General features: G+C 36.3%; 1 protein-coding gene across 1 annotated transcript in view; it reads right to left on the bottom strand.

The window, feature by feature from the left end:
- Positions 1-22,918, bottom strand: part of XPO7 (exportin 7) — a 106,437-nt gene that overhangs the window by 42,902 nt on the left and 40,617 nt on the right. The window contains exons 2-3 of the mRNA XM_006884812.1: positions 3,118-3,264; positions 448-541 (exon numbers count right to left, since the gene is read on the bottom strand). Coding sequence (XP_006884874.1) covers positions 448-541; positions 3,118-3,264 — 241 coding nt within the window. The remainder of the gene's footprint in view (positions 1-447; positions 542-3,117; positions 3,265-22,918) is intronic.

The raw sequence follows: 22,918 nt of genomic DNA, 5'->3' as shown, positions 1-22,918 counted from the left end.
GATGTTGGACCCTCTTCTACTGAAAACATCACAGAACACAGTTCTACTCTGACATACATAGGGTTGAAGATACGAATTAGAATCTACTTCTAGATGGCTCACTTTCATAAACTTTAAGTTCTGCAATAAATCTGTATCCTGCATACTTACCACTAGTCATTCTGCATTTTTAGTAAAGTACTAGCAAATTATTATGTACTAAAAATTATTTTCCTTTTTTAAAATTATTAATTTTAATGAAAGTTTACAGAGAATTTGGATTTCCATTCATTCATTGTTGCACTTTTCTCCCTGCCCCCATCTTCGCTCTTCTCTTTGAAAAGTAAAATGCTTTGCTATCACAAAAAAATTATTATGTACTATCAAATAAACTCATAAATTAAACTGTTACTATCGTATCACTAAACAAACCAATTTTTTGTAAACAACATAAAATTTTCTACTTACGAATATCTATTCGTTGTTCCAACGGTAGTGGGTTGTTTGTGCGTGATATAAGCTTTGTAAGGCATGTAGCTGCCAGTAACTGGGAGTAAGATGACTGTGAAAACAGGGAAGGAAAGGCATGTAATTAAATATGATTGGATAAGTAAGCCATAGATTTTTTTACTTTGAGATCTGTAGTCAGATGAGAAAAAAGAATTAGTTATGCTATATTTGATCCAGAGTATGTAATTTTATGAAAAAGAAGTGCCACATAGCATAAAACATTATTTAGCTGACTTCAATAGCAAACAATAAGCAAGATAAAGTGAATGGCTTGATCAAACAGAATTCAATGCCAATATCTGCATCATTATGAGGGACAGATATTGGAGTCAATCTTTTCAGAAAAGTATGATGAGATTTATTAGAAAAATCTTTTCCCTTAAATAAACAAAAAAGTTTTCTCTCAAAATCTATTTTTAATACTGTCAGAAGTTTCACTTTATAATATTCTCCTATGTACAAGATCAGAAAGAAAAAGGGAACAGCAGTTGGACCACTATATTATTCTGTTATCATTAATCTCCAAATGATATCTTTCCATCAGTTGGGGTTTTTTAATATATTAAAGTAAAATTCAGAACTATTTTTAAGAAAGATAAATTATACAATAAGCAATGGAACTGTATTTTCACTTTTTCAATCGTGGCTCTTAAGGAATTTTAACCTTATGGAGGATCAATTTGATTATAAGGTAAGAAAGAATCATATAAGAATTCTTCCATGTGCTAATAGATAATGTCATATAAAAAAACCAGAATCATTAAAGAAAACTTAAGGTCATGGCTAATTTTTCCTAAAACTAAGAACTATAAAGACAGATCAATACATGCTGGCATTAGTACCATCTGATATTAAAAACATGTAAGAGTAAATGAAAAACAAGACAACCACTAAAAACCAAACCCATAACTCTATAAAAATGACTTATGAAAATTAATGGAATTTTTATTCAATACCCCAAAAATGATTTAAATTAAAGTGTGTCAAAACCACTCACAGAGGGGAGAGGCTATTCTAACATCAGGGTATAGTTTTTACCATAATTTCAATAAGTTTGCTAGGACACTAAATCAACAGAGATCAAAACAAGAAGCAATCCACTAGTAAGAAATGCTTTTAGCACTTCACCAATCTTGTATTTCCAGCTTACTGACTATCAATAACAAGTAACTAGAATTAACAATGTCACAGATTATATGGTGGAGCTCCAGTGATTCAGTGCAAAAGCCAGTTGAATATTCCATAAAACAAACATATGTGGATCAATTCCAAAACTGTGATTTAAAACAAATATATGAAATATTATGCGTAAAATTTAAAACATGTAACTACAATTTCTGACCAGGATCTTATTATATAAAATAATAAGTTTTGAGATAGGTGGAAAAAACCCTATTAAAAGATGATTTGAAATTAGTTATAATGGTTCTAATTACTGCATAAATAATAGTAAGAACATTTAAAAATAAGACTAGAATTTTACCTGTAAAAAAATTAAATGTTTTCTTTTTTTTCTTCTATATATATTTAATCTTAAGGATAAAGTTTTTGGGAAAGTAGATATCGAGGAACCAATTCTTTCAGAGTTCATTGTGCAAGATTAATTATTAATTCATACATTGTTCAATGTATCATAATTTCTATTATCACCTCTATTATACTGATAATTATGGACAGTTTTTATACTTTTACTTGTGAAAGAAGGTCACAAATAAGCACATAGGGACAGTAGTTTGAGCATTAGAAAATATGAGAGTAAGACTGACCTGATTATGCTGTTGCTTTGTACAGCGTGATTCTAGTCTAGTTACTATTTTGACTTTAGCAATATTCTTTTACTGTACCCTGGCAGAATCTTATCCATCCTAAAACCACCTCTCACTTAAAAAAACAAAACCAGCCAAAACAAACCCCCCAAAAATCCCTTTCCACCACTCCCAAGCCTACCTAGAAACAAACCACCCCCTAAGTATTACTATACCCCTTTAGTGAACAGTGGTATGGTAGTCTACAGGGAGCTGTGCTGCTAACCCAAAGGCGATGGCTCTCAGGTGCTGGTGGCAGGAGTACTGACAATCTCTGCCTGTGCCATTTACAGCAGGAGTAAAACGGAAGGTCAGCTATGAGTCAGTTTCAAGAGCATTAACCAAACTGCATCTCACTAGTAGTATTATTTGGATCACTGATGCCATTTTTAAGGTCCCCTATAATTGTAAGAGATTCTAACTCTACTTTTAAAATGAATGTCGTTTTCACAGTTTAGATTTTTCCAGTACTTCAAAGATATTAAGCAGCAGTATGGTACTAGGAGGCAACAGATAGACCAAGAGATTTTATAAGGTAACACGGCATTTAAAAAAACAGAACAGGAGCCCTAGAAATTTAATTGAAAATGGAAAATGAGAGGACAAAATTTATGGACAAAGAGATTGTCCTGATGAGGTTACATGGACTTTTTTTTTTTTTGCCTACCTGGCAGGTATGGTGCTTTTAAAAGTGAAATTAAGAAGGCTGGGACATCTAGAAGAATTAACAAGAGAAGCTATCACAATCCATCCCTAAAATCAGAACTAGGATCTATTTTCCTAAGCCTCAGTTATCCTTTGGGATTTTTCAAATCTTACGTACACTCCCTCTTTCGAGGAGTAGCTGGCACTTGCTCAGGCAATCAGGACTGTTGGTGAATTCAACCAAGGCTTTCTCTGCCTGGAGTCGAGTAGTTGTATCTGTTGTTTCATAAAGCTGCTTGCACAGATTCTCTAGTTGGGCCAGGCTCTAGAAAAGATCAGACAAAAAGGAAATCAACCCAGCTTATTAAATATACAAGGCACTGTGCTTGAAATTACTGGACAAGGTTATATAGCTATCAATGAGAGAATCAGTTCTCAACTCTCAAGACAACCTTAATATAGTAAAAAGTGTTTTAAATTCTTTATCTGACACTTTAGAAGACAAAATGACAGAAAGCTTAAAATAGTCAAATACTGTTTCAGTTTTTCCTTAGAAGATTAATTGCAAATTATACATTTCCCTGTTGTATATACTCTTCCTAAGTATATCCGAAGACTTTCACATAAAAAAAAAGACTATTTATGTTCTGCTATCAGTTTCAAAATTATGTCTACCAGAGAGGCACTGCTACTAAAATAAGTGTATAAATATAAACTTTAAGTTCTTCATAGATCTTCATATACTCTAAAAACGAGCCCTTTGAATAAATTAATTTACAAATATCTATACAGATTAGAAATAACCATCTCTGTGAGGAAGCCTCAGAATGCATGTACGCACCTCGCTCCTTGGGTCCCTCATGTCTAAAGTTCAGCAGACTTCCTTCTCTGGCTGTACTTTAAACTCTTACTTCACTCCCAAATTTAAAAGGGTCAAAATAAATTAAACCCTAGCATATGTTCACATGCAGATAAGACAAGGGAAACGCCCCCAAACAAACCCTTCTCACCAAATCTTGAACCAGGTTCAAGGGAAAAAAAAAGTGGATATGGGTGTGTGCATTGGTAAAAAGCTAAAGGATTCAAATCTACTACTTAATGTGGTGTTTTAAAGCAAAGAAGAGAAGGAACTGGCTAAGACTACACTTAACTTTCACTTACAGAGAATAAAGGTAAACAAACATCTGTTTTCCTTTAAAGGAATGGTTTGAATTTAAAAAAAAAATTTGAGCCTAATGTCAATAGTAGCAGCAAGAAATGGTTTAACTAGTTTGAGGCACCCCACTATAAGAAATAAAAATTCTGACAAGACACTTCACCCTCCAAATAATAATTAAACTAATGTGGATAAACTGCCTAAAATGTATTACACAGTTAGTATGCCAAAGGCTTTTCATTACTTTATTTCATTATGCTGTGACTTTATAAATCACAGCTTTCCCACTAAATCCTCTGGGCAACATTCATATTTTGTTTCAGGAACTTCAGAGATTAATCAAAGAGGAAAAAAAAAATTATCAATACTAATACTCTAAGATTATTAGTCTCATTTTTAGAGACTTTTCTCCTAAAAAAATGACAAAAACAACAATCAAAACAAACATTCCTCAAAACACCTTGGGTCTTTGATTATGTTTAATATTTCAGGGAGCTCACATAATATATTCTTCAATGAAAACACATAGAGAAACCTGCATTTGCAAGGTCATAATCCCAAGCAATGAAATTCTAGAAGCAATATCTATCTGACTTTGTTACATAAGCTTATAAGCACAATGAAAGAGACATATATATATTTTCATCCACAGAAGTAATGAATGAGCTATATACATACATATATATTCATCCTATAAGACACATTTGAAAAACACTTTCATGCTACTTAATATTGGCTCAAGGAGCTCTGGTTGGCCTAGTGGTAAGGAGCTGTACTGTCAAATCAAAGATACATGGTTTGAATCTACCAACTGCTCTGTGGGAAAAGGATGGATAAGCTCCTCCTATATGAGTCACTGCCTCTGAAAATTTGCTTAAGGGTCAACTAAGAGTTGGTTCATACTAGATAGCACGTAACAATACTGGCTTATGATAAATCTGTACAAATTAAATCTCACAACGTGATGTTTGATGAACCCTAAAGTCCAAAAAAGGGGAATAAAAAGGATTTTAATAAAAATAGCAGCACAGAAGTTATCAACCAAGCTAAAAATGAAACCTCTAAAATGTAGTTGTAAGGCATTAGAGAATAGCACCTGCCTCATAACCTCCAAAGGTTAAAAACTCCACTTTTGAGTTTTCCGTTTTCCAACCTCCTGAAGACTCTCCCAAAGCAGTCAAACTGCTTAAGCTATATGAGTCCTCTTAAAAGTCGGAAAAACCAGAAGCTCCTTTCATTGCAACTCTTGTTTATTACAACAAAGTTGTTCACATGATAATGGTTAAGCATCTGTCACCAGTAGTTCCTTACTGCTACAAATCTACATGTAGGTTATGGTGGCTGTTTTTCAGTTGTTGCTTTGTTTTGATCTGCTTTAATGTAGCTGACAAAACACACTGTAGGGGAAATCTGGCAATGAGTTCTCAGCTAAGGAAACAATCTAGTTTAAAAACCAAAAAGGTAATTTGACCATTTATACAGTCTGAAGAACTATGGCTCTGGGTTTTCAGGAGAACAAATGGAAACAGTCATGATTTTGCAAACAATTAGTGGAGAAACATCTACAAACTTCAGTGTTAAATGCAATTTTGTGTTTCCCTTATTACCATAGAAATAGAGAACAAATGAAAACTCAATGTCCTCAAACTGGAACGCACATATTGCTGACCCTCCAGAAAGTTTTTGAGAGGCTATATATTACATGAGGGGAGGCTGTCCATTTTTTTCCCTTGGAGGCACTGGTGGATTCAAACTGCCACAGAGGTGCCCAATTTGGTGTTGCTACGTGGATTCTAGTACTTCCAGGAAGTCTAATGACTAAATTATTTCAAATTACAGTTTTTTTCAGGCCCACCATTAAAAAAAAAATCAAGTCTATCCCACCAATTATTTCATTAGCCAAAAAATCAGTACTGCACACAAATAGGGTAGGAATAACATTCTATAAGATTTTTCCCCCCACAGTAATAAACACCTATTTTTTCCTGTTTCCCAATTTTTATTAAAAGGACATTTGTTAGGTGATACCTGTTGGGTCACATCTATAATCTACAGAGAAATTTGTACATAGTTCCTTTTGAACAGAAAACCAAGTTTGGTGAAATACTGTACAAAACTGGAAGGTGGAGTCTCAGGTGATAGGAATGGAAACGGGAGACAAATAAATTTCAAACCTAAAAGCCAATAATAGTCACAATCAAAATATTAAAAATAATTATAAAGTATTAATATTTTACAACATTAGAGGGACATCATGTTTGGGTGGGTGGAAGGACAGTGCAAGAGAGGAAGACCCTCAATGAGATGGACTGATTCAGTGACTGGGTAAAGAAGGTAGGTGTGTCAGAGGCAATAAAGTTGGCATAGGATAAAGCAGGGTTCAGAGCTGTTGTACACAGTGTCGCTATGAGTTGCAAAAGACTTGATGGAACATAACAGCAACCACCACCACCTTTTATATAAATTTTTAAAATGTGGATAGAGAGAATTCAGCTCAGATATTCTCATTTCAGTGTAAGATACAATCTTTTGAAGCTACAGATTTCAATACAGAAAACCTTGTTTGAAGAGCTGCCTCTAAGAGTAGAGGAAAATGAAGATTTTGTTTGTACAGTAGATGTCACACAACTCTATGAAAGAGTACCTTGGAATGCAAATTTAGTTTGCACAGTATTGCTTTTTAAATAGTGTAACTGTACATATGTTTACATTTGTCTTATTGCTTCAGAACAGACTCAAAGCTGACTCTTCAGTGGGTTTTTAGAAGCTGTAAACTACGTGGTGTCCATCTTTTCCCTAGGGAGCAGATGGTGTATTTGAACCGTGTGCCTCTGTGTTGGCAGTGCATCTCTGAGCTACTAGAACTCCCTAGTTATTCATTATTAGGATATTTCGTACATAAAAGGAACTGCTGAAAAATTAAGTAATTTTTAACCTGTTCATGAGTTCCATTAATTTAGATCTCCTTAACTGGAATTTTTCTGTGCAGCAGGAAAACAGTGCAATGTAAAAGACGAACACTAAAATCAAACTTACATATTGATTCCAATTCACAGTGACCTTAGAGTATAGAATATAACTGCTTCATAGGATTTCTGGGACTATATATATAATCTTTATGGAAGCAGTCATCTGTTTCTCCTGTGAGTAGCTGGTGGGTTTCAACTGCTGACCTTTCAGTTAACAGTTGACTGACTGGCTACTGTGACAGCAGAGCTCCTCAACATACCACCCCCACCCCAAAAAGAACAAAAACCCTCTTTAAAAATCTTAAAGTAAAATGAATAAAATCAGTATATCACTTATATTCTATTTTTAATCTATTGATTAAATAGTATAGCCTGAATGAAGGCATTTTTAATGCCAATAATGCATTATCTAATTACTATAAGAAATAAAAATAAGGGGAGCTCTGGTGGCCTAGTGGCAAGAAGCTGCACCGCAATCCCAGAGGCACGTGGTTCAAATCTACCAGATGCTCTGCTGGATAAGGAGGGGCAATCTCCTCCTGTACCAGTCAGATCTGATTTGACATAAAAATAGTAAATAAATAAATAAAAATAAAATAACTAGCAAAAATCCTTACTAGGTTAAAAAAACAACAACACAGTGGCAAACAGTGTACAGGCTATGCTAACATTTATGATTATTATTGTTAATGCTGGATTATCTGTAACTCATAGCAACCCTATGCACAAGAGCTCTGAATCCTGCCCTAACCTGAGCCAATTTCACTGTCAACACATCTTTCTTTACATGTGGTAGTAAATGTAAAGAAAGAAAATTTGTGTGAACACAAACCAAGTATAACAGAAGGTCTATCTGGGAGATTAGATTATGATAGATTTTACTTTCTATGCTGTCTATTTCTGTAATTTGAATTTTTATCCATGACCAAATACATTACTGTGTAAAGAATAAAATAAAACACAATAATGACACAAAAGGCTGTGTCTTTATAAGCAGGCACAGAAAAAAACAAGCTACACACTTTAACTATTCTAACTTGTAAGGTTTTACTAAGTAACGGCTGATTCTGTTAATAATCAGAGGTCATAAAAATAGAAATAGGAAAGGCAAAAAAAGTTCTAAAATTCCAAAGGCTAATTTTAAAAAAGTTTGACTTTTTTCTTTCTTGCTAACTTCAGGAGAAAGATGGGCAATTGCCTTCTGTGTAACTTAGTCTCTGAAAACCTGCTATGTATGAGTCTGTTTTGATTGGATGGCAATGAGTTTTTAATTTTTCAGAAAAAATTTAGCATTTTTTAAAAGAAAAATGATCTGAAAAGAACATTCTAATCAAGGTTTCCTTTTATTTCTAAAATTATCTAGAAGACAAACTAGTGGGAGGAATGTGTAAATGTACAAATAATACAGTTTATGAAAAAAATTAAAATACTCAGGGCAAAGAAGTTGAATAAGGACTTGACTACATCTTCAAGCAAATAAAAAGGTGCTGGACCCAATAATCACCAAGAACTAAAAATTCAAAACACAAAACAATATCCAACAAAATGGCTAACATGACCGGATCAAGTGTTGGTTATGAAGTGTAATGACCAGAACACTTCAAACACTGCTTCTAGTCCAGTCCAATCACTGCTGAACTTATTACGGCTTACACTGCTCCTGTGTATGCCAGAGTAGAACTGTGCTCCGCAGGGTTTTCAAAGACGATTTGTTTGAAGAACATTACCAGGACTGTTTTCCAATGTTTACCAGGGTGGACTTGAACTTCCATTCTTCTGAATAGTAGCTGAAAGCTTTAACTGTTTGTATCATACTTACACACTGTTAAGAAGAACATAGGGAGTGCTAGTGGCCTAGCGAATAAGGAGTTGTACTGCAAAACACAGATCCATAGGAAAAAAAGGGCAATTTCCTGCCCTGAGATTTATAGCATCTGAAAACGTGCTCAAGGATCAGGTATGGGACCTGACACTATGGCAATCAGTTCTTTACTGAGTAGGGTCTAAAAAAGTTCAAACAGTTTGGAAAATCTGCATTTAGGCAATATCAACTAAAGGTAAAATACATGGCCACCTTATGAAGCAATTGTTTCTATCCTTAGTATAAAAACAAGAAACATTGTCTCAATTCTTTCTTTTTCATATACACATCTTGCCCCTCTCCCCCCCAGAGAGCGCACAGTATAAAAGTTTTCAAATGGAAATAAGTCACCATCTATCAAAACAGTATGCATGTATGTTTTAGTTCTTAATCTGGATGTAAGTTGACAAGTGTGAAAAATTGTAAATAGTTAATGAAAGGTAAATACATTTCAATAAGAAGCTTAAAAAAGCAGAGAAAAGTTATGAACGGTCTAATTTTTTAAAAAATTGTCAGGTTTTATCCTAGGGAATTTTTCTATTTCTTACTGTGCTTTAGATTTGAATGCTTTCATTCTCACATCAATAAATGCTTTAAAAAAATATGACTCCCTTTTTTTCCTCCAAGGAAATAAAAAAAAAAAAAAGGTAAGATTTTTGGACATATTTAAAGACATTCTACTGCTGAGAGTAAAACTTTTTGGCTGTAGATGCTCTGTAATGTCTACAGGTCTAAAACACGATAAAATGTGTATTTTTAGCAAGTGATAATACTACGCCAGAGACCTGCAGACAGTTGATAAGGATGGTAAGTCTATGAAAACATGAGATGGCAAAATTCTACATTTAACCCCAAAATACTCAATTAAAACCTTTAATAAACATGTATGACTTTCTAAAAGGAAAGTTGTTTGTTTCTCAAACATATTTTATAGAACATATAATTTTAACAAAAACAATATGCTCTACTATGCAACAACTGAGCAAGAAGGTATATTATTCAGGTCAAGCAGATCACCATAGGAAAGGAAGCCCACACCCAGCTACCTGGTAATGAAAATTTGCAGATTCAAACAATGACACATGTAAATAAAGTTTTTCTGCTGTATCATCATTTTCATGAAAACTGTAAAACAATTCTATAGTATGTTCAGTATTCATGTTAAAAATGTTAACATCTCTTAATAACTGAAATTGGTTTAGTATTGGAAGTCGTCTGCAGGAGGATTCTATAGAGGTTTGTTTGCTGGTTCTGGTGAGGATTAGGGTGGAATGTTGACTCACTAATGGGTGTGAGATGATTTGTTTTTGGTCAAACTTTCTTCTAAGTAGTATAGCACTGCTCTGTCCATTTGCTGTACAGAGGTAACTCGTGGTTGTTGTGATGCTAAGCACATGACACTGAGGTGTCAAATGTGATAATAGTTATGCATTGTGGACAGTGTTTGGTAGAGCTTCTGATTAAAACAAGCTTGGAAGCAGGAGTGGCATCCACTTCTGTAACAGTCTGCCTCTGGAAACTAAGAACGTGGATAAATGATGAAAGTTATATAAGTGTTGAGGTCTTTTATTCATATGGTTCCCATGAGTTGTCTACAACTCAACTGCACTTAACAACAACAACATATTATTTGTTTTCAGATTTTTCCCTTAGAATGTATTTTATCATAAATCAAGTATTGAACTAATCCATAATTGACCCTTCAGTGGGTTTTCACAGGGAATTAACTGTACAAGAGATTGCCCATCCTCTCGTGGAGCAGGAGGCATGAACTGCATGCCTTTTGGACTGCAGGAGCTTCTTGCCACTAGGTCACCAGATACCATGTACAGTCAAATACTTAACTGAGTCTAATATTGAGAACTTCCTCTTTGATCACCATTGCCTCCTGATCATGTTTTGCATGAAATTCTTTTGTGCCATTCAGTTCTTTTTGGTACAGTGACTCTACTCATTCTACCTTCTTTTGATGCTTCCTGAATCACTCAATATTCTGTCTACTGCATCCTTAACTATTGTCACTAGAGGCCTTCAGCTTAAGAAATGCCAAGTGAGTCCATGTCTTTTGATATTTTGACTCTAATGCACACTTCATCTTACTTGCATCCACAATTAACACCCTTAAAACCAGCAGTGAGGAAATAAGGAGACACACTGCACTGGCTAAGTCTGCAGTTAGGGGCCTTTTGAAATTATTGAAGAGTAATGATGTAATGTGAGGACTAAGGTGTGTCTGATTCAGGTCTTTCTTATCACTTGTTATGCAACTGAGAGCTGGACAATGAACAAAGATGACAGAAAAAGAATTGATGTCTTTGAGCTGGGGTGCTGGAGAACAGCACTGAACATCCCATGGAATGCCAAAAGAACAAACAGATATGCCTTAGAGAGGTTGCAGCCGGAGTACTCTTTGGAGGCAAGAATGATGAGGCTTCACCTCACATACTTTGGGCATGTTGCTAGAAGCGGGGACTATTTCTTAGAGAGAGACAAGATGTTGGGAAGGGTAGAGGGTCTGCAAAGGAGAGTAAGATCCTCAACCAGGTAGAATGACACTGAGATTGCCACAATAGGCTCTTGTGTGTCAGGAAGTGTGAGGATGGCACAGGATAGAAAAGGGTTTGGATTTGTTGTTCATAGGGTTGCTATAAGTTGTACATGACTAGATGGCACCTAATAACAACAATGTACATTTTATTACAATGCTTTGCTTTTCCCTCCTGAGCTCCCCTCTGAAATCTTCTGTTCTGCTCTTTAACTTTCTTATTTCTTCCCTTTGTCTCTGCTTCTCAGTGGTCCTCTAGAGAAGCAACAATGTTAGTCTGGAGACTAAACTGTGCCTGATCCAGAGCATGGTCTTTGCAATTACTTGCTATGTATCAGAGAGCTGGACAATGACTAAGGATGACCGAAGAAGTATGGATGCCTTTGAGTTGTGGTGCTGGAGAAGAATGTTAAACATTACATGGACTTCATAGAGAACAAACAGGTCTATCCTGGAGAGGGTGAAAGCAATTTGTTCCTTAGAGACTAAGATTTTGAAGCTCCATCTCATACTTCAGGCATGCTGCCAGGAGGGACCAGTCCTTAGAGACAAACATCATGCTTGGGAGGGTGGAAGGACAGCACAAGACCCAGGATGACATGGATTGACTCAGTGACTGGAGTAGTAGGGTAGGTGTGTCAGAGACAGTAAGTCTGTCATAAAATAGAGCAGGGTTCAGGCTGTTGTACATACTGTAGCCATGAGTCACAAGCAACTTGATGGCACATTAACTATAACAGTAACAGTCTGTATGCTGATCAAACGATCTGAGAAGCTGGACTATGTCAAGAAGAATGTGACACAATCTTCCTGCTGAAAGGGAAGAGGACTTCAACCACTTACTGGTGAAGACCAAAAAATCTTCACTATGGATATGTATGTCAACAAAGAAAACAGAGATATTTACTGTTGGACCAATAAGTAACATTATGATTTTATTTTACTTTGATCCATAATCAACACTTATGGAAACAGTCCAAGAACTAAATGTGTACTGGGTAAATCTATAAATTATGGGAAGTGCTAAAAAGCAAAGAGGTCACTTTAGGGAGTAAAGTATACCAGATCCAAGATATGGTACTTTCAGCTGTCTCATATGTACATGAAAGCTGTGCACTGAATATTAAGATCTAAGACCTGATGTATTTGAATTGCAGTGTTGTGAAAAGCAATTCTGTTTTGGGGGAAGCGTAGACAGAATGCTCCTTAGATTGGAAGATTTTGTCTCATAAACTTCGGATGTTATTAGGAAGGATTAGTCTCTAGAGAAAGACAACAAGCTTGGTAAAGTATATCATCAACCCAAAAGAGGAAGACCTTCAATGAGATGGACTGACACATGAATGCAACAACGCATTCAAACAAATCAATCAATGATTTTTAGGACAGAAACAAAAGCATTTTAGAAATTAGCTCTGAGTTAAGTAAACAATAAAACTCACCTAGTATGAATGTACCTGTCAGTTTATAAGTACTGTTGCGGTTTGCATGTTGCTATGATGCAGGAAGCTCTTTCCCAATACTAGCAGAGTCACCCATGGTGGAGAGGTTTCAGTGGAGCTCTCAGACTGAGACAGACTAGGAAGAAAATCACCCAGTGAAAACCTTACGGATCACAACAGAATACTGTCCAATACAGTGCTGGAAGATGTGCTTCCAGGTTATCAGGAACTCAAATAAAACTGTGGAAAAGTTGCCTTCTGAAATAGAGTGTACCTTAATGCAACTGTTCAGTGCCATAACTATGACAGCTGTGAACCTTGGCCTATCCTGCACCATCCTCATTATCTCTGATGTGCTCAAGACCATTATTATAGTTACTGGGTCAATCCATCATGTTGAGGGTCTTCTGACCCTCACTTTTCCCAATATGTCTTTTTCCAAGGAGTGATTCCTCCCTACAACATGCTTAAAGTATGTGAGATGAAGTTTCACCATTTTTCTGCCTAAGGAGCACTCTCGTGTCACTTCCTTGAAGACAGATTTGCTTGCTCTTGTGGGAATCCATGGGCCATTCAGGACTGTTCTCCAAAACCACAAAATTCAAAGGCAATGGTTCCTCTGTTATCTTTATTCACTGCCTTACTTTCAGATGCAGAGGAGGCAACTGAAATTACCATGGCACCTAAATCTTCAAACTGACATCCTTGCTCTTTTGCACTTTGGATAGATGTGGACGTAGATTTCCTCAATGTAATACGTCTTTTGCTTTTATAACAGTTGTTACCATGGGTATCAATTGTGGATCCAAGTAAAAGAAAACAGTTTAGCAGCACAGACTATTCTACTAACTAGGTTGATTTTCTAAAAAAGTTTGTAAGATCCAAATAATTTTCATAATAACAGTATCAGAGAGCTCTTGTGGCTTAGTGTTAAGAACTTGCACTGCCACCCAAAACACAGGGCTTAAATCTACCATTTGCTTCACAGGAGAAAGATGGGCAATCTTCCCTGTGATTTACTACTTCTGGAATGTCAATTATGAGTCAATTCCAATTCGACGGTGCCTAACAACAAGAAACACTATTTGTCTTTTTTATTTTAATGTTTGCACAAACAGTGCATAAACAGTGCAAATCCAAATGTTGGGTAAAACTGCTAGTGCTGTAGCACAAACCAAAGGAGCTGCACCAGTTTCTATTCTTCACTATTCATGAACATTAACAACAACAGTGAAAGCCAGTTTCACTTGATGGAGCATAACAAAAGTATCCACAATTATCCCAAAAGGCTACTATAATACTCTTTCTTTTCTGAGGGTGTAACTCCTTCACTTTGGTCAAAACAATTCAGTATATTAGATTGAATACAGAAGCAAATAGGAGAATACAGCTGTGTTCTAATCAAACCAGACATTGAAGAGACTGCAAAAAAGGGTAAAGCAATGTTATTTCACTGATATTTTGTTCTAGAAATTTTTTCCATTAAAAAACCCCACATGTATAATGAGCTTACAATTATGATTTTAAAGGAACCGAACACATTTAAAAAAATTAGTTCTAATTTCTAATATATAATAAATGATAACTCTCATAAATAAAAGATATGTGAGGTGCTCAGTAATATTAAAGAGTATAAAAGTGGTCCGTCACCACAAGATAAAGGTAAACAACCCAATTGACAAATAGGCACAGGATATGAACAGACACTTTACCAAAGAAGACATTCAGATGGCAAACAAACACATGAGGAAATGCTCAAAATCTCTAGCTCTAAGAGAGATGCAAATCAAAACAACTATGAGATATCATCTCACCCCAGTAAGAATAGCAAAATTTAACAAAATAGCAAACAACAAATGCTGCCAAGGTTGCATAGAAACTAGAACCCTTATTTACTGTTGTTAGGAGTGTAAAATGGTTGCAACCACTATGTAAGGCAGTATAATGCTTTCTCAGAAAGTTGGAAATAGAAATACCATTTGACCCAGCAATTTCACTACTGGGAATATACCCTAAAGAAACCAGAACAGCCACCCAAGCAGATACATGCACACCCATGTTTACTGCGGCTTTGTTCACAATAGCAAAGAGTTGGAAACAACCTAAGTGCCCATCAACGAATGGATAGAAAAGCTGTGGTATATTCACAATGAAATATTACGTTGCATTGAAAATCAAGTAATTCATAAAATATTACACAAAATGGGTGACCCTGGAGGACATTATGCTGGGTGAACTATTTCAGTCACAAAATACTGCATAGTGCCACTGCTGTAAAGTAGGACTGACACTGGAGTTGGGGGAAAACTAGGAGGGGATAAATAATGTATACTGCATTGAAACAGGTGAAGGAGAGAACTATTTAGGAGAAATATATGATTAGGTATTATTGTCACGACAGGAGTCCAGAACAAAGGCTGCATAGTGGAATGGACTAGGGAAGAGGGGACTGTATAACAATGGAAGATTTTTTTCTTCTTCACTTTTCAAAGAGAAAAGTGAACTGGGGTGGGGAGGGGTGGTCAGGGCAATAATTAATGAATGGAAATCCAAAGTCTCTCTAAATTTTATTAAATAAATTTTTAAAAAAAGGAAATAAAAAAGTGGTCTGGAGAACCAGAAAGTTTTGAGAAATGCTGCTGTAGGTGATATAAAAAACACTGCTTTAGGGGGCCCTCCTTCTCTCCATACACAGTAGGACTTAGGGACAATCCACTTTATCAATAAAGTGTGCCAGTGAGTCAGAATCAATCCACAGATAATTCTCTAATGGGTTTTCACAGGTAATAAATTGCTTGGGAGGAGACCGCTCGTAATTCCACTGAGTAGCTGGGGATTCGAACGGCAAGCATGTCTTTGTGACTGAAGTACAGATTCTTGCCTCTAGGCCACCAGAGCTCTAGCACTATTTGCTACTTTATGAAAACTTTGCAACTTTGTGAATCTGGCTGAACTGGAACCCACCCATAATTGACCCTCCAGCGGGTTTTCAGAGGCAGTTAACTGCATAGGAGGAGACTGCCCACCCTTCTGTCGTGGAGCAGCGGGCTTTCTGGACTGCAGTACAGTTTCTTGCCACTAGGGCACCAGTGCTCCCTTGTACACCTTTTTCATACTGAAATGTATATGCTTCAGTGAATTATAAGGTGAACAATACTCAGGTCCAGAAGTTAAAACTATGCCAAACATCCAGAAGTCCCTTCCATGAGTCCCATTCAATCACAACATTCTGCTTTTCTTGTTCTAACCATTATCCTTAATTTTACAGTAATGGTATCATGACCATTTTCTTTTTATAGAATCTGTGTGTATTTCCTTACATATTACGATTTTGTCTTGCCCATTTCTAAAAATGTTGATGTCATTTTAGTCTCTTAATTAATAGATTTCCCTAACACTCATTTCCTTCTAATCTATCTAGTGAAGAACCCAGTCTGTTTGACTTGCTAAGTCTCCTACACATTATGTTGGTGTAGTTCAGTATATTCCACTGTTTTCATTATTTTCTAGATTGACAGATGGATCTAGAGATTGGATCAGACTCTTATTTCATCTCTTTTTTTCCCCTCCTCCAGCTGCTGTCGAGCTGCTTATGACTCATGGCAACCCCATGTGCATCATAGTAGTACTTGCTAAACAAAGGTTTCAGTGGCTGATTTTCAAAAGATCAACGGCATTGTCTTCTAAGCACCTCTTGGTAGACTTAAACCTTTGGTCCAGCAGCCTTGTACAGGGGACAAGACATTGTAATAGATTTTCTTATTGTGATCATAGAAGTCAATGCTATTTAATACTTGTATTTATTAGTCAATGAGAATTGGAACTGGTGAGACATTTATCTTTGTTATTTATTAGGTGGAAGTGTAAAATGGTACAACCACTGTGGAAAGTGGTGTGGTGCTTTCTCAAAAAGTTGCAAATAGAGATACCATTTGACCCAGCAATTCCACTACTGGGAATATACCCTAAAGAGACCATAACTGCCATCCAAGCAGATATATACACACCCATATTGGCTTTGTTCACAATAGTAAGGAGTTGGAAACAACCTAAGTGCCCATCAACAAACGAATGGAGAGAGCAGCTGTGTTATATTCACACAATGGAATACTACACTGCATAGAAAAACAAGGAACTCATGCAATATTATTCAAAATGGATGACTCTGGAGGACATTATTCTGAGTAAAATATCTCAGTCACAAAAAGACAAATACTGCATAGTGTCACTGTTGTAAAACGGGACTTACATCAGGGTTGGGGTAAGACTGAGAAAAACTGGATAAATTATGTATACTGCATTGAAACAGATGAGGAGAGAACAGTTTAAAGCGATATATGATAGGATATTATGGTTATCACAGGAATCTGGAATTAAGGTTGCATAGTGGAGTGCATTCAGGGCGGGGGCAGCGGGGGAGGGGGGATTATATACCAAGGAAGGAGTTTATCTTTTGCTTTTCGAAGAGAAGAGTGAACTGGCAGGGGTGGGGGTAGGGTGTGCGTAGAGAGAAAAGTACAACAATGAATGAATGGAATCCAAAATCTCTGTGAATGTTCATTAAAATTAATAAAATCAAATGAAAAAAAAATTTCTTTTCATTATTTGGTTCGGTTCAGTGTAAATATTTCAGAGTAAATATTTAATTATTTCCTCTTACCAGTTTTCAAGTTAATGACCTGGTTTTCTATTATCTTCGGAAGGTGACTCATTATTTTTATTATTATCCTTGAGTATCATTAAGAATGCATGGAAAGAAATACATCTGATTAATCACTTGCCAAATTTTCAAGCAGCACTTTTGGGCCACTACTAGATTTTAATAACTAAATCAAGTTCATATCTATAAGTAAAGCTATTTCAGTTACTAATTCATAATTAGCTAATCAGCTCTTAAATATATGAGGAAATCTAGAGTATATTGAAATTGAGTTTAGAGAAAATGAAAAGTCCAGTAAACTTGGATCCACAATTAATACCAATTATAAAAGCAGTCAAGAAATCAAAAGATGTGTTTTACATTGGTGAAATTTTCTGCCAAAGACCTCTTTAAAGTGTTAAAAAGCGAGACTGTCTTATTCTTAGCTTGATGCAAGCTATGGTATTTTCAATTGCTTCCTATGCATACTCATGCTGAAAAATGGGGCTGAAGAATCAATGCCCTTGCAGTGTTGGAGAATATCAAATAAGCCATGGACCACCAAAAGAACAAACAAATCTGTCTTGGAGGAAGTGCAATCAGAGTGTTCTTTAGAGGCAAGGATTATGAAACTGTCTAACATACTTTGGACATGTTGTCAGGAGGGTCAGTCCTTGGAAAAGGGTATCATACTGGGAAAGATACAGGGTCAGCAAAAGAGAGGAAGACTGAGATACACTGACACTGTGACTACAGCAACAGGCTTGAGCATGAGTATAATGCAGGATAGGGCAAGGTTCAGGTTTGTTCATAGTGTTGCAATGTGTCAGCAGCCAACCGGACTGAACCTAACAACAGTTTATAAATAATTGCTAGTTATAATTTTAGAATTTCTAATGACTTTTTCTTGGTTTTCAGAAAGGAAATTAAGTTTCTGGCCACTATATCTCACTTAACCGTCAATGATTTTAGGTTTTTTTTTTAAAGGTTGTCTGATTTAGTGATAGTGTATTCTGGATTCAATGCTGAAACAAGCAAACAATGTTTTCAAGTCTCAGTTAAAGAAATGTGTAGAAAAAAAAAAATCATGTTTTTATGGAAATTAGAAAGGAATAAAATTTTCTCAAAATGGTATTTATCAGCACAACAATTATCTTAAAAGTTTTAAACAAATACAAGAGACTGGAAATGCTTATGGCTTCTTATTCTAATTTAGAACCACACAAAAATCAACAAAGATATAAAATAGTGTTTCTGAATCTGGAATCCTCAAATTATTCTCAGTTCCTCAAAAGAAACTATTAGGAATTTTCAGTATTTTATTTTTACTTTTGTGATTAAAAAAATATTCTGGCTCATGAGGCTAGTTACCTTAGTAACAAGTACTGTTTCATGATTTTTGTGTTCAAATTCCTGTTTAAGAATATATTAATAACAGGTAGCAACATGTGAATTATTGAAGCTAATAAAAAAATGTCTTTGGATGCCAGTACTGGTCTTTCAACAAGGGAGGGGGAACAAAAGCAAAGATGTATAGAGGCAATTAGTCTAAAATTCTAATGGGCATTGTAAACTTCAACTTTCATGTCTCTCAGACCAGAATATCTACATGGTGACCACTAATCACTGCAGACCACTCTCAAAGGGATCACAGTAGAAAAATGCGAAGAGTGAGGTAAAATTGAACCAAAACTAAAAGCACCGGCTTTAATGGCCAGATAGAGAATGGTAAAACTATTGACACTATGGTTGTTTGTCACCCATCAAACCTTGAATGAAACTCACCCTTGCCGGTTCAACCTGCAAACAAAGACAAACCTAGAAAGTGACCAGCTAATTACACCACAGAGACACTTGCTCATTACAATAACCAACCATGTAAGGTAAAAAGGAAAGCAACATCTACAGGAAAATAAGACTACAGGAAGTGGTGGGAGATTAAAGGGAATGAAAATGAAAGGAAGTAGGAAGACCTTGATTAGATTTGGATATTGTAATTAATGGTATAAAACAAAATGTGGATAAATAATTAACTAGAAAGCTCATTTGCTTTACAAACTTTCAAGCAAATCACAAAAAAGAAAAGTCCCTTAGTAGCAAATGGTTTGTGTTTGAACCCACCACTGGCACTTCAGAAGAAAGGCCTGGTGATCTATTTTCATAAAGATTACAGCTTCCAAAGAATTCTGCAGAAGTTCTGCACATTGTAGTTATAAGTTGCCCTTGAGGTGAACACAGCTCATAGCAACTTGATAGACAACATATCCAAACCCAGTCCTATTCTGTGTCATCTGCACTATATCTGACAAACTTGAGCCCACTGCTGCAGTTACTGTGCCAATCCATCTCATTAGGCATCTTTCTCTTTCATTGACTCTCCAACTTTCCAAGGACAGAAATGACCCTTCCCTAGGAATAGCCTCTTCTAACAACATACCCAAAGTATGTGAGACGAAGCTCTGCCATCCTTGCCTCCACAGGGCATTTCTAATATATTTCTGTTTGTTCTTTTGGCAGTCCATGGGATATTCAGTACTCTTCTTCAGTACCACAACTCAAAGGGATCAATTCTTCTTCTGTTGTCCTTCTTCACTGTCAAACTCTCTGATGTTTAGCAGAAAACTGAGAAGATCATGGCCTGAATCAGGTGCATCTTAGCTCCAAACTGACATCATTGCTCTTTAGTAATTTGTAAAAAGATCCTTTACAGAGGACTTGTCCAAAGTATTATATCTACTGATCACTTGACTTCTGGTACCAAGGGTGCGGATGGCGATCCAAGATGAAATCATTGACAATATCAATCTTTTTTCCATCTATTATGATGTTGTTTATTGGTGTACTGGTGAGGATTGTTGTTTTCTTAATGTTGAGATGCAATCCACATTGAAGGCTGTACATACAGTCTTTGATCTTCTGCAGCAAGTGCTGCAAGTCCTTACTTTCAGTAAACAAGGCTGTGTCACTCGCAGTTGTTGATGGTGAGTCTTTCTCCGATCATGGTGCCATATTTTTCTCCATAGAGTCTGGCTTCTTGAGCGATTTGCTCAGCATACAGACTAAATAGGTATAGAGAATGGATACAATCCTGAAGCTATTTTTTTTTTTTAAATCTGATGGGGTGGGGGAGGAGAGGGAAATTGGAAGAATCTGGTCTGGAAAACAATGTATTTTCATTTTGTAAATAAACTAGTATTAAAAAAAGAAAGCATACTTTTCTTAATTTTATACCTTCCAACATTCCCTTGCTGAAAGGCAACTGTCAATGAATTCATTTTAGGTGGGTTCATAATCAACACCTAGCAGTCAGGAGACTATAGTATTGGTCAAGTCTGCTGTCAGGGACCTCTTCAAATTACTGAGGGGCAATAATGTCAGTCTGAAGAGTTAAGATGCTCCTGATTTATACCCTGGTCTACACACAGGGTTCACCTTAATTCAGAACTACCTCCATAGCAAAGGACTTAGTTTTTGGTCTCAGAGCAAAAAAGGAGGTAGATGAAATATGTAAATAATGTATCCCAACAAGTTAAGGACAAGGTAAGGTTCAGCTCTGTTTTTCATAGGGTCATTATGAGTTGTAGCTGACTCAATGGCACATAACAATAACCAGCACCACTGTTAAGATCACTGACATTGTAAATGAAGATTTCTCAGTTCTTCGAATGTTTCCTCCCCCTTCCCTAGTACACTTTGCAATGTACCTCTTATTCTGGATTGTTGGCATACATATGTCTAACCATATATTCCTTTTAAACAGATCTTTCTCTCATCGATTGCAACTGAGTATTCCTCATCTATCCTTTCTTTTCCTACCCCCCCTTCCCATTTCATTCCTCTAATAGTGATGTTATGTATTATTTGTCCTTTTGAGAGAGTGATATTTCACTTAGGATAGTGTCCTCTAGGCTCAAGTATGTGTGTAATGTTTTACAGATTCACTGGTTTTCAGGACTGCATAGTACTCCATTGGTGACTGTACAATAGTTTGTCTATCCATTTGTTTGTTGATGGGCACATCTCTTTGCTTTTGTGAATAATGCAGCAATAAACATGGGTGTTCATAGATCTGTTTGAGTGGTGGCTCTGGTTTCCTTAGGGTATATTCCTAGTAGTGGAATTGCTTGATCAATGGTATTTCTATTTCCAACTTTTTGAGAAAGCGCCAAACCATCTCCATAGTGGCTGTACCATTTTACACTCCCACAAGCAGTGAATAAGAGTTCTAATCCCTCCACAACCTCATGAGCATTTTTTGTTTGGAGCTCTGCTGAACTTTGCTATTGGTGTTTGGGTTAGGGTTTCTTTTTTGGAGTGAGGAAAAGTGTTCTAGAATTAGATAGTACACTGGTTATACTGGAGACTAGTGAATGGGACTAAGGAGCGCCTGATACAGGCCATGGTCTTTGCAATCACTTGCTATGCATCAGAGAGTTGGACAATGACTAGGGAGGATAGAAGGAGAATTGATGCCGTTGAGCTGTGGTGCTGGAGGAGAGTATTGAATGTACCATGGGTTGCCAAGAAAACAAACAGATTCATCCTAGAGAGGGTTAAACCAGGCTACTCCTTGGAGGCAAGGATTCTGGGGCTTCGTCTGACATACTTTGGACATGTTGTAAGGAGAGACAGGTCCTTGGAGAGGGACATCATGCTTGGGAGGGTAGAGGGACAGTGCAGGAGGGGAAGACCCTCTATGAGGTGGATTGATTCAGTGACTGGGGTAATCGGGATGGGTGTGTCAGAGGCAGTGCAATTGGCACAGGATAGAGCAGGGTTTAGGGCTGTTGTACATAGGGTTGCTATGAGTCGCAAACGACTCAACGGCACATAACAACAACAACAACAACAACAACAACAACAACAACAACAGTGAATGGTATACTTTAAAATGACTGTTATTTTAATTTAATAAAAGGCACTAAAATATTGTGATAAGAACTACAGATACCATTATTAGCACTCAACATACCGAATGTTCCTAATTTGAACCCAATGGGGTTTGTGTTTATTTTAAATCTGTTTGTAGCTGTGTAAGAGTGAGAGTTCTGAAGAATTTACATCTAGTATTGTTTGTGCCATTAAAAAAAAGAACTCAAATTTGTAACAGCTGTCTGTGAGACATGAACTTTTTTACGTATACAAATACATGCTTGTTACAGCAACACACACACACACGTTTATTTACAAAATTAAAATACATTATTTTTCATGAACTAATTAAAAATGGGAATATATATATGTTGGTGTTGTTGTTATGTGCCGTCGAGTCACCTGTGACTCATAGCGACCCTATATACAACAGCCCTAAACTCCGCTCTGTCCTGTGCCAATCGCACTGTCTCCGACACTCCCATCCCAATTATC

This window comes from Elephantulus edwardii, unplaced genomic scaffold (genome assembly GCF_000299155.1).
Source record: "Elephantulus edwardii isolate Elephantulus edwardi_28Jun2011 unplaced genomic scaffold, EleEdw1.0 scaffold00038, whole genome shotgun sequence".
Lineage (NCBI taxonomy): Eukaryota > Metazoa > Chordata > Mammalia > Macroscelidea > Macroscelididae > Elephantulus > Elephantulus edwardii.
Note: the sequence above shows the minus strand (reverse complement) of the source record. Positions and strands in the feature narration are given on the sequence as shown.